The 12,750-nt window shown below is 45.7% G+C and overlaps 1 protein-coding gene across 3 annotated transcripts in view; it reads left to right on the top strand.

Moving 5' to 3' along the window:
• DNASE1L3 (deoxyribonuclease 1 like 3) overlaps positions 1–12,750 on the top strand; it is a 58,470-nt gene that overhangs the window by 37,391 nt on the left and 8,329 nt on the right. For 2 of the 3 annotated variants that reach the window (XM_056804286.1, XM_056804287.1), the window contains 3 exons: positions 6,848–6,936; positions 10,343–10,435; positions 11,979–12,091. In XM_056804286.1, coding sequence (XP_056660264.1) covers positions 6,869–6,936; positions 10,343–10,435; positions 11,979–12,091 — 274 coding nt within the window. In that variant the 5' untranslated portion in view covers positions 6,848–6,868. Of the gene's footprint in view, positions 1–815; positions 1,049–6,847; positions 6,937–10,342; positions 10,436–11,978; positions 12,092–12,750 lie in introns of those variants that run through there. The other variant, XM_001368575.5, reaches the window with a different exon arrangement.

Below are 12,750 nucleotides of genomic sequence, written 5' to 3'. Positions count from 1 at the left end.
ACCATGTCTTGACTCCACAGGTGTCCACTGGTTGGTCCCCAGGTCTCAATCCTCTCCTTCTTCCTCTCTGCCTCCTGGCTTCCCTGACTTCCTTCAAGTCCAGCTAAAACCCTGCCTTCTCCAGGAAGCCCTTCCATCCCCCCTTAAATCTGGTGCCTTCCCTCTGGTGATTTTCTCCAGTTTATCCTACATGGAGCTTGTCTGTACGTAGCTATTTGCATGGTAGCCTGGGAGTTCCTCTAGAGGAGAGATTGACTGTCTTTGGCCTTTTTCTCCCCCGCACGTAGTAGGCACTCAATAAATGCTTATCCACGGAGTGATACACTGCTCTCTCCAGTCTCTAGGCTTTCCCACAACAACCCTTTGCTGCAGGTGCTAGGATGCTGTGTGCTTCTGCAGTGGCCACCCCCAGGAGTATTCCAGCTTGCCCCCCTAAGCCTCCCAAGCTTTCTGATGATCTTGGGGAGCATCTCAAGTCTGTAGAAGTTGGGAAACACTGGCTCGTAGAGCTCTGAGGTGGAGCTGTGGCTGGGCGCAGAGATTAAGGCCAGCTGTGGCCCTCTGGCACTCACCCCATTTGACATCTCTTCCCCCAGCATGGGCAAAGTTGGGGCAGAAGACTAAACCGATTTCCTGATGTAGTAAACAAACAATTCCAGTGACAAGCTTGCCTTGCAATGAGTCTTAGCCAAAAAGCTGAAGAATCCCTTTGGGCAAAGAGCCCATGACCTTTAATTCTTTCTTCAGAGAAGTGAAAGCTTGAAGAAGGAAGGAAGGAAGCAAGCCAGTTATTCCTGCTGTCTACACCCTATATAAGCCGGCAGGCTGCAGCAGAGCTTGACACTGGGAGCAGCACTCACTTACCAAGCTGCATCTTGGGCTCAGGCTGGAGAAGGCCACCAAGATGACGAGGATGCTGCCTGTCACCCTGCTGCTGCTCCTCTTCATGCTGGGCAGCATTCACAGCTTGAAAATTTGCTCCTTTAACGTGAGATCCTTTGGGGCAGCAAAGAGGGACAACTCCCAAGTGATGGATGTGATCGTCAAGGTAAGGACCCTGAGACCTCTGCCTTAAATGAGAATGGTCCGGCTCTACTTTGGAGAGTTCTCGGACCCAAAAGCCGAGCTGGAGTAAGCCAAGCTCTCTGTTAAGGAGGAAAATTAGGGAACAGGGTTCGAGTATAACTGCCTCAACCAATCCTTCCTTTCTATGAAGCTAGCACTCAGAGTGGCAGTGCCCAGTAGTGACGAGTGTGCTGAAAATGGAGTTGGGAGCTGCCTGGGGTTCGAATCCTGCTTGTTGTGTGACCCTGAGAAAATTGTTCTACTTTTCTGAACATGTTTCCTTATTTGCCAAAGGAAGGGGTAGGGGTAGTTGGCTTCTTCCAAGTCTGGAGCAAGGATCCCAGACCCTGGGTTCAGATTGGGTAAACTGATCCACCTCTTTCAGTTGAGATGAGTTACCCCATCTGAAAAATGGAATCATAATACTTGGAGGGGGCTGACCCCTGACCCACATTGGCTATGTGAACCTGGGTCCCCCACCCTCCCAGTGCCTCTCAGGCAACCCTCTTTAGACTGTAGACAGAGAAGGCGCCAGCCTGCTTTGTGCAAAGACTAGCGTCATTGAGATATACCAAGACATTCCCCATCCTAAATGGGGGCCACGTGTGGAAGAGGGAACTCTTGTGCTGTTTGTCCCCAAAGGGTAGAACAAGGAACAATGATGGGTGGAAGCAGCAAAGAGCTAAAACTTTCCAAAGAAGCCCCCTCAGGCCCCTCACCATGGTGGGTGAGTTGCCTTAGGAGCCCTGGGTTCCCTGCACTGGAGATCTTCCAGCACAGACTGGACAATCCTTTGGGACTTTTATCCTGGGGGTTTCATTTGGAGGGAGATTGTAGAAGGGAATGATTATAGGTTGGACTAGAGGGCCAATGAGTTTCCTTTCAAATCTGAGATCCCAAACATCCATGCAAGTCAACGACTTCTTGCCTCTGTTACCTTGGGCAAGTCACTTAATAGCTTTTTGGGTCTCAGTTTCCTCATTGGTAAAATGAGGAAGTTAGACGAGAAGAACTCTATGGCCCCTTCGGTCCTACAATGAATGCCTCCCTTAACCAGGCCCGACCTAATCAGTAACTCTTCACCTTGAAATGGATTCATCCGAATGCAGAAAGCCTCCGAAGCATTTTTCAGGCTCTCCGTCCATCCCCAATGAAGATTCTTTGCTGGCCCATTCTTTTTTAGTCACCTTTCCTTTGCTTCCCTTCACATTCGGCTTTTCTTTTCTTTTGGATAAGCCAGCACATTCAGCTAAGCAATGACAGTAACTGAGACCTTAAGGATGGGCGAGGATAATCTAGGGCATTGGGGTGAGATCTGGTCCGAATATTTAGCCAAGTGATTTAGCCACACTTGGAAGGGCCCAATGGAGAGGCACAGTCCTGATAGGGCTGGGTGGGGAGGACTCGAATTCACAAGGACTCTTTCACAATGGGGAGTCCCTAATGGTTAATCAGTAATGGTTAAGGGATCCAGGGTAGGATTAGAGATTTAGAGTCAGAAGGGACCTTGGAATTCTTCTGGTCTCTACTGATGAGGAAACAACGGAGACCCAAAGAGCTAATAAGTGACTTGCCCAAGGTAACAGAGGTAGGAAGTAGCATTGCTTGCTTATCCATCTCCTTTAAAGGTTGCTGATGGCTGGATTGTTGTTGGGGTTTTTTTTTTAACATTTAAAAATTCTATTGGTATCTTTTTTATGCCACCTTAATTTCTGAATATATTCCCGCCCGCCCTCCCACCTCCACTTAGTAAGTCATCCCTTGTAACAAAGAAAAAAAATGAGTTGACAAAAAATTCATCCAAACTAAGCAACATGTCCAAGGAGAAAATCCCCACCCAGAGTTCCTCACCTCTGCAAAGATGAGAGGGAGGGAGAGAAGGAGGGAGGGAGGGAGGGGCATTTTCTCAGCCCTTTCAGGACAATGAAATGATGTAACATTCAGTTTCAGGTTTTGCCTCCTTGCTTTTTCTCTCTGCATTGTTGTAGTCAACTGGGTAGCTTCTGTTTTAGAGAAATAGCTTGTTTGTGTCCCAAGTATTCCCATGGAGGGGCCTTGGGACCTCGCTGACTCCAGCAGGTAGACCTGCCCCAGAATTCCCCTGAGAGTCGTGATTCCCATGTTGCCCACTGGCTGAAAATGAAACTTTGCCTCACGTGTTTACTGATGATTCATGATCTTTGCCACCTACGCCTCTTGACTGAACCAGTTGGCTTCTGTAATGTATCTGAAAAAGCATGGGATGATGGGAAGAGACAGATGGAGAGTTTGAAGTCCTGAGGGATGACCCTGTTTCTGATGGCCACTATCTGTGTGGTCTTGGGAAGGCTGAAGGACCCCAGCATTTAGGGGTCACAGGATGTGGGGTCAAACCTGTGTGACCTTGGCTCAGTGACTTACCATCTCTGGGCTTTAGGGACCTCACCTGTAAAAGGAAGGGATTGGACTAGATGATCTCTCAAGGAGCCTTCCAGCTCTACCATTAGGTGATTTTTCAATTTAAATTAAACCCCAAATTCCTGATGGAGACCATGGGTCTAAGGCTGTGTTGATGAACCTACAGCATACGTGCTGGAGGGGCTGCTCTCCTCCTGCTCTCCAACGCACCTGAGGACATTTCTCATGTCACCCACCCCTCTGCTCAGTAGCCCAATGGGAGAGCTTTCTCCCTCCCCTGCCTGGGGTAAGGCAGGGGGTTCACATGCAGCGTGAAGGATACCATTTAGGCACTCAGTCTCTAAAAGGTTTACCATCACTAGTAAGGGCCACCCTCGATCTACTCCACAAAAGAAAATGTCAACAAACAATTAATATATGTTAGGCACTGTACTAGGTGCTGAAGACTAACTGAAATCATAGATCTTGCCCTCAAGGAGCTTACCTTTTTCTTGGGGATGCTGGGGAGGAGAGGGCTTCATTGCATACACAAAAGAGTCAAGTACAAGGAAAATTGAGGAGGGAAAGGGCACCAATAGTTGGGGATCAGAAAAGACTCCATGGCAGGAGGGACCCCTTGAAGGAGGATGGGGTGGGAGGATGAAGAAAGAGGTTATTCATGGAAGGGGAGGGGGACGACTTGTATACTATCAAGCCAAGGGAACAACTACCCCAGTCCAGTCTAGTTGGAATGTAAAACCCTGGAAAGGGAGCAGTGGGAAATAGAAGTGGATATAGTCATGAGAGCCATAATGCTGAGGTACAGGGACTGAGTGGGGGGGGGGGGGGCTTTGTCTACTTAGAATAACTGAACTGGGACGGAAATATGTCCCCAAACATCACTGCTCAGGAGCCTGAGCCCGGAGGCAGTTAGGGTCCAGGGATGGGGCTGAATCAGAACATCTTATCTTCCAAGCAGCCTGGAAAGCTCTCCCTCTTCACCCTTATGTCCTGGCACCCTTCATTCATGACTAGAATAACCAGCTCTTGAGAGTATTTTAAGATTTGCAAGCTATTTTACCTGCATTGTCTCATTTGCTCCTCACACCCACCCTGGGAGGTAGGTGGTGTTATTATCTCCATTTAACAGATGAAGAAACTGAGGCAGACAGCAGTGAAGTGACTTAAGCACTCGAGGCAGAATTTGAACTAAGATCTTCTTAAGTCCAAGTCTACCACCCTATCCTCAGGTCAGCTTCAAGGCTCTGAGCTGATGTCCCTTCCCTGCAGGAGCCCTTTCTGGATTCCCACCAGTTGTTTGTGCCTTGCCCTCAGCTTCCAAAGCTAGGAGAGGACGATCCAACAGGAAAAGGGAGGAATATCCCGAGGAGGGAATGGAGCTTGGGCCAAACGGTCACGAGCCACATCCTCCGGAAGGGAAGACGTGAACTAGGTAGGAGCTGGAGCAGGGGTCAAAGAGAGCCCATCCCACCCCACTGAAGCTCAGGCGGACATCCCTGGCAGGGCAGAGATGTGGGTTGTTTCTGGTTTTAAAATCAGATGCTTTTCTATAGGCAAACAGGAGGCAGCCCAGGGAAGCGATCGTCGGTGGGAAATGGCATTTGGAAATCAGGAATGTGTTTACAGTGAGGAAAGGAATCCTTTCATAAGCAGAGACAATGGGGTAGAGTGGACAGAGTGTGGACTTGGAGTCTCGAGGCCTGGGGTGGAATCCATCCTCTGAGAATGCTAGATGTGGGACCTCAGACATCTCTGAGCCTCAGTTTGTTCATCTGAAAAATGGGGGTTCGTCAATCTTTAGTGCCTAACCAGACCCCCCAGTTGTTGTAAGCTCAGATGAGACACGGAGTGTCCCAAAAGGCTTAGGACGGTTTAAAGCTATTAAGACTTCACTAATACTTTTGGGACGCTGTATGTATCTTCTGGGACACTGCATGTATTTACATGTACATATAATGAATATGTGTATTCACGTGTGCTTCCACACGTATACGCTTCAATGTAAAGCGCTTGGCCAATTTCAGACCATCATACAAGCATGTGTTATTATTGTTGTTAGTTTATTATTATTACCAGAAAACATAAAGCCCATAACATGAAATATCGACACAGGATATGCGTGGTTGAACACACTCATCGGGATTTGGCTTGCACTGATTGGCAAAGGGTCGCGTTGTCTAAATATGTGACATTTAAACTTGTGTGTGTCACATAGTAGAACCTTCCAGATCTGTGGCTTCTTTGGCATAGGGGAGCTTTCTGTATAAAAAAGGCAGCTAGATGGCGCCATAGTGCCTGGAGTCAGGAAGCCTCATCTTCCCAAGTTCAAATCCAGCCTCGGATACTTACTAGCTACATGACTCTGGGCAAGCCATTTAATCTTTTTTGCCTCAGTTTCCTCATCTGTAAAATGAAGTGGAGAAGGAAATGGCTAACCACTCCAGTATCTCTGCCAAAAAAGACCCAAGTGGGGTCACAACTGAAACAAATAAACAACTGTATAAATATAGAAAGAACAGACAAGAGTGATACTAAATGATTGGCTCTGGCAGTATAAGGACCGACATGTTTACCGCCTGATTTCCTAAACTTCAAGGCCATAAATCTGCCTGGAAAACCCCAAGAAAGCCTGGCCAGCACCAGAAGAACAAAGGAGATGTGGGTTTCTTTAATGTCTCGGGCTACAAATCACTCTCCTTTTGTCCAGAGTAGCCACTTAAGGTCAAGGCTTCAGGGCTGGACTCAACTGTAAAGATCCAGCTCCCTTATTTTGTATGTGAAGAGCCTTAGCCAGTGTCATGCAGGTAGGAAGTCGTTGAGCATTGGCTTGAATCTAGGTCCTTACATATCACTGCCAATGACATGTCATTTCCCCAAAATGTCGCTTACTACTTGGCCCTCCTTTGTCAGGAACATTCAATAGCTCCACGTTACCTTAATGCAAAGTGACATAGTGGATGGAGAGTTGACCTCAGAGTCAGAAGGGCCAGGTTTCGGCTCCCTGAGGAGGGAGGGACTTGGTTTTAAAATGGAATTTCACCTTTGTTTTATCATATTTTTATTTATTTTGTTCACTCTTTCCTGTTTACATTTGAATCTGGTTTGAGCTAGACTTCCCCTCTAAGCAAGTCTTGAGGTGTCAAAGGAGACACCAACGTGCTTGAGTAGGACGTTCTTCACCAAGGAGTTCTTCACCCCAGGAAATCCATGGCTCTCGTCGCTATCCCAGTCATAGAATCACAGTATTGCCTCTCAATTCCCCTTTTGCCACTGTGGCTTTCTGGGCTCTCCTGGGTCGAGCTGGGCTTCCCATTGTTGCCACGACCCAGTTTAAGATATGTTGACCTTTCTCCCTCTGATGTCCTGCTACCTTTGCCTGCCACAGATCATCAAGCGCTGTGACATCATGCTCCTGATGGAAATCAAGGACTCTCGCAACATCATTTGTCCCACCTTGATAAAAATGCTGAATGGGTAAGAAAAACACAAGTTCTTGCCCCCCCCCCCCCCCATGTAAAAACAGACAAGGGTGAACGGGAACTGAAATGGGGAAGGAGAGTGGGGGCAGAAACCCACATCTGCTCACGGCCCCTTAGATGCTTCTGTCCAAAGAAAAGCTTTTTGTGAAGATGCAAATGTTAAAATCCCCAAATTGGAGGAAAAAGACGAGGCAGGAAAGGGGGAAACACTATAGGAAGGAAAGGTGTCAGAAGCCCACTGGACGATGAGGCAAGAGGCTAAGGTTTCCTCTTGTGGCTTCTTGGGGACTCAGTTTCCACATTTGTAAAATGAGAGAGTTGATTAGATGGGCTTCAGCAATAACATTTGAGGTCTGGGATTTTTGGAAGGAGGAAGGAAGAAGGGCTGAGATAGTGAAGTTGACATTCTGGCCCAAAGTCACGTACTGCCTTCCAGAGACTCCTGCAGGCAACTTCCTCTGGCAGGTACCACAGATCAGTCCTCAGGGGTAGAAGGGAAAGGCAGCTGGGGTTCGAGTTCTCATCACTTCATGTAATTCAATTCTACCTCATAGGATGAGTTATTTAGAACCAGAAGAGCCCTTAGAGATCTAGTTCAGCCTCCTCCCTTTATAGATGAGGAATCTGAGGGCAAAGAAGAGAAGGGGCCAAGACCCTCAGACAGGATCACAGAGGCAGAGGCATGCAGGGACCTCAGGGACCTGTTTAGCCCACCCCCTTTATTCTACAGTCAAGGGAACCAAGAAGTGGGATGATTCACCTGTAAGAAGTGTGTCTTCCAATTCCGAATCCAAAGTGGTCCGCCATGTTCATTCTCCCCAAGATCCCCTAATGGGTAAATGCTTCTCATCTTTGACTTAACAGGAGTCCAGCTGTGTTGGACACGTGTTCACTCAAGTACATTACACTATCCCTTCTAAGGAAATTGAATTTATGAGTCATTTGCTTACAAATCATAGAAATAAGGCTGGACTAATCCTGGCTGTTCAAAACAAGCCTCCCTTACATCAACAGGATGTTGGAGAGCAATTTATTATGACCTAACCCAGCCATGTTCTGGATTTGGCTTAAAATATAAAGCCAAAACTCTGGGTTCGACATGAGCAACAAAGGGGTCTCAAAGGATGAACTTATGAACTTTTCCTTCCCCCAAATGGGACTTCAAAGTTCTTGAGACTTAGCACATAAAGGAGACAGCTGAGCGGAGAACTTGCATCCTTTGGGGGCCTTCCTGGGACCTAAAAGTTGAAGGCTTTTTGAAAGAATTCTGAATTTCTTGCACTGTTGATGGAAGTTAGAGAAGAGCCATTTTAACCTGGAATCCTACAATGTGGGAGAAAGTTTCCAGTATGCCTTTGGCAAACATAGACAAAACAAAAATCTCCCAAAGTTGAGATGATAGCCAGAGGTAGCTGGGGGGATGGAGATGAGGCCCAGAAGGAGGAAGGCCAATTTCCACTAAAAGAGTCTAAAAGGATGATTTAAGGGAAAGAAAAAAAACCTTTACCTTCCTTCTAGGGACTGTTTTCAAGGCAGAGGAGCGGTAAGGGCTAGGCAAATGATTTGCCTGCGGTTATACAGCTAGGAAGCATCTGAGGCCATATTTGAACCCAGGACCTCTCATCTCCAGGACTGGTTCTCTATCCCCTGAGCCACCTAGGTACCACGTCCCCCAAAATGATAATTATTTTAAGGCATTTGTACGAAACCACAGAATTTCAGAATCAAAAGGGACCTGAAAGTCTAACAAAGCTAACATTTCTATAGTAATTTAATTAAGGCTCATAAAGCTCTTTGCCTTTATTATCTAAACATATGATATCATGTATGTAATATGTAATATGATAATAACAAGAGTCCCCTTCACTGCATATCTGGCAGTTGGTCATCCAATCTGTGCTGAAAGATCTCTGGTGAGAAGGATTCCACCCCCTCCAAAGGTAATCCTGTGAGGGAGTTTTTGCTGCCTCTAAACCTAGATTCCTCTTCTACATGACAGAGACTCAAACCCATTGTAAACAGAGAGCTGGCAGGAGCCTCAGAGGCCATCTCATCCAGTTCCATCATTTTAGAAATGGGGACTTCAAGACACCTCCACCCAACGTCTCCAGTCACCTCAGTGAATACTCGTTGGGAAGGTTCACAAGGCCCTTCGCCATATTGGTTGCCTTTCAAGCCAATCAATATCCTTCTTAAAATGTGGCATCAGGACTGGACCCAACGCTCCAGACAGTCTGACCTGGGCAGTCTGTGATCTTTTTTGGACAAATTGTACATAACAGCATTTCTAGACATGTCACTTTCTGGGCATTTACGTTCAGGGGACAGATAGATCACCAGACCTAGAGTCAGGAAGACCTGAGTTCAAATTTGGCCATAGTTATTTACTAGAAGTTTGACCCCAGGCAAATCTGTCTCCGTTTCCTCAACTATAAATAGCACCCATTTCCCAGGGTTGTTGTGAGGATGAAATGGGATAATATTTGTCAAGTGCTTACCAGTGCCTGGCACAAGGGAGGCAATCATTAAATATTTGCTCTTTTCCTTTCACTTAAACTAATATATAAGAAGAGGACCAGTAAGTAAAACACGTTAAGATATATGGCTCATAGTACAGCAGCACAAAAGAGGGATTTTCCAAAAGCATAAAAAGACACACAAAAGTTGTAAGATTCTTTGAAAAAATTTACTCTGGATGAAACTATGTTTATTTGTAGGGCCACGCAAAGCTCTTGAAAGTCTTAGAACATTTTATTTATGTACAGTTCTTGTGATTACGTGTCAAAATCCAGGTTATCAGGCTCAGACATAGGAAGATAAGGAAAAAAAAACCACACAGTGGGTTTGCAGTTAAGAAGGAGGAGATAGATAATAAACCGCGGGCTCCTTCCTTCTTCCCTTCTTCCCTTCTTCCCTTCCTCTCTCTCTCTCTCTCTCTCTCTCTCTCTCTCTCTCTCTCTCTCTCTCTCTCTCTCTCTCTCTCTCTCTCTCTCTTTCCTTCTTTCTTTCTTTCTTTCTTTCTTTCTTTCTTTCTTTCTTTCTTTCTTTCTTTCTTTCTTTCTTTCTTTCTTTCTTTCTTTCTTTCTTTCTTTCTTTCTTTCTTTCTTTCTTTCTTTCTTTCTTTCTTTCTTTCTTTCTTTCTTTCTTTCTTTCTTTCTTTCCTTCTTTCCTTCCTTATATTTTGTCTTATTATCAATTCTAAAACAAGAGCAACAAGAGTTAGGTAATCAGGGTTAAGCGACTTTCTCAGGGCCACATAACTAGGAAGTATCTGAGGCCAAACTTGAACCCAAGTCTTCATGACTCTAGGTCTGGTGTGCTTTCCACTGTGCTCTCTAGCTGCCCTAATGGTGGGACAATATTTGCTTACAAAGCTCATGAGAAATCTTTCTGTCTCCTAGGAAATCCCGAAGAGGCACAAAAGACTATGACTATATCATTAGTAGCCGGCTGGGAAGAAATGCCTACAAGGAGCAATATGCTTTTCTCTACAGGTAAGAGCATATTTCAGTGGATTCTGGGAGGTCCATAATGCTAATTCTCTCCCCAGTTCTGACCATCGATGCCCATCACCCCCTTCTCATCCTGTGCTTCTCTTATCTGGTCCTTCTGTAAACCTCTCTTTGGGATATCCAAACAAAAATACTGAGAAACTTAAGAGAATCATAGACTTGGAGTTGAAAGTGACTGGTAGAGGCCATCAAGTCCAATTCCCTAACTTTACTGAGGAAGAAACTGAGGGACAGAGAGGTTATGTCATAGAGGTAGTGAGTAGCAAAACCAGGATTTGAACCCAGGCCCTCTGACTCCAAATCCAAGGTCCTTTCCATGGCCTCCATCTTCCTAGATCTATCCCAACATGGCATGGCTATTAACAGACACTAGATTTTAGTTCTAATCAATTCTAGCAATTCAGGAACACTTATCTCCTAAAGGTAAGTATGGACCTTGGTACACATTTGGCGAAGGCATTATTCTCTGATGGAATCCCAGGGTTTTCTGGGTATCCCAAGGACTCAGGGATCCCATGTAGGAATGACTAAAAGCTGAACTCAGAAAACCAGAAAAACGAGTTCAAGTCCTGCCTCTGATGGACTTATGGAGGTGAATAACTTTGGACAAATCATGTAGCCTCCCAGGGCCCCCAGGCAAATGTTTACCACTTTTCAGTTGCAGTGAAAGGGATGACCTGCACCCCAGAGGGAGTTGCCTAGAGAAGCAGTGATGTCACAGGTCTATTGGGTACCGCACAAGGCATCCCTCACTGCCGCTGCAAAATGAAGAAGGTGGTAAAATAAATAATGGGTTGATATTACAGTGACTATCTGGCCATCCTATGGGATTTGTTGGATTTTGTAATTGGTCCAACAGTTTGTTTGTGGAGGTTGGGCCAGCCTAAGAGTTGTGTAGCTGGTTTGATCGTGGTCTTTGGTCTCTTCCATTCAATTCACCATTTATTAGACTCCTAGTGTGTGTAATGAATTAGGCTCATCCTGAGGATGCAAAGAAACCCAATGGCCTGGGCTGTCAAGGAGCTTACATTCCACAGGAGTGAATAAGATACACACAAAGGAGAACATGCCAAGAATGTCCAACGTTGTATAGGGCAATTCAAGATGGAGAGAGCACAGGGATTGGGAAAGTCCTTGTCGCCTGAGCCGAACTTGGAGGAAATCTGGGGGTTCTCCTGGCTGGCAAAGGACGGAACAGTAATCTTCAGTGGTTCTCCATTTTGCCAGCTAAGAAGAGAACAGGCCAATAATTCATATTTCTCAGTGTGCTCAGATGCCCTGGAGATAATTAAGATCTGGTTAATGATTCACAGAGTAAGCGGTGATTAATGATTCATGAACAGTGAATCTGGCATCAGCAGTGGGACAACCAAGTCATCGTTTAGTAAAAGTTGAGCCCAAACCAGAAAGCCAAGAGTCTTTGCCCCAAAGAGGACATTAATCTCATCATCCAGTCTTTAAAGAGATTTTTTAAAGAATGGAAGTGGATCAGGCCAAACTACTGTTTCCTTTTTGCCTCGTTTAGGAAGAATATGGTGTCTGTGAAGAAAAGCTATCACTATCCTGACACTCAGAATGGCGATGAAGATGCCTTTTCCAGAGAGCCCTTTGTGGTCTGGTTCTACTCCCCTCAAACTGGTGAGTCCCAGCTAAGAGCATTGACTTGATTGGGTCCAAGGTTTAGAGCCAGGAGGGTTCTTCCACATCAGAGTTCAACTTTTGCATTTTACAGATGAGGAAATTAAGGCTCCGAGAGAAGTGATTTGCCCAAGCTCCCATTGGTGCCAAGTGGAAGAGTCAGGTCTTGTGGGCAGGCCATCTGCCTCTGAATCAGGAGCTCTTCTCATGCCCCACAATCCAGCCTACTTTGTTTAGATTCTGAAGGCTCCTAATCAGAGCAGATGAGCAACCTCCAAGGCTTTTCTGATGGACAAAATCAATCCATTTCTAGATCTGGGTGGGGCTGAGCATGCATTTTTCAAATTAAGATTTAATTCAAATTTAATTTTATGAATGACAAGGATGTGGTTTCTAGCAGCTTTATTTCTCAGAACTGGCTGGTCACTAACTCTTTCTCAAGAGTTGATTGGCTATGACTCCACTAACCTAAAATTCATTATAACTTCAGGGTTATTGAGCTGTCAAAAGTTAATAAGAGGGGCAGCTAGGTGGATCAGTGGAGAGAGAGCCAGACTTGGAAATTGGAGGTCCTGGGTTCAAATTTGACCTAGCTGTGTAACCCTGGGCAATCACTTAACCCTCATTGCCTATCTCTTACTGCTTTTCTGCCTTGGAAC

The sequence above is a fragment of the Monodelphis domestica genome, chromosome 7 (genome assembly GCF_027887165.1).
Source record: "Monodelphis domestica isolate mMonDom1 chromosome 7, mMonDom1.pri, whole genome shotgun sequence".
NCBI classification, from domain to species: Eukaryota; Metazoa; Chordata; class Mammalia; order Didelphimorphia; family Didelphidae; genus Monodelphis; species Monodelphis domestica.
The sequence above is the reverse complement of the archived record's forward strand: the minus strand, read 5'-3'. Positions and strand labels throughout refer to the sequence as shown.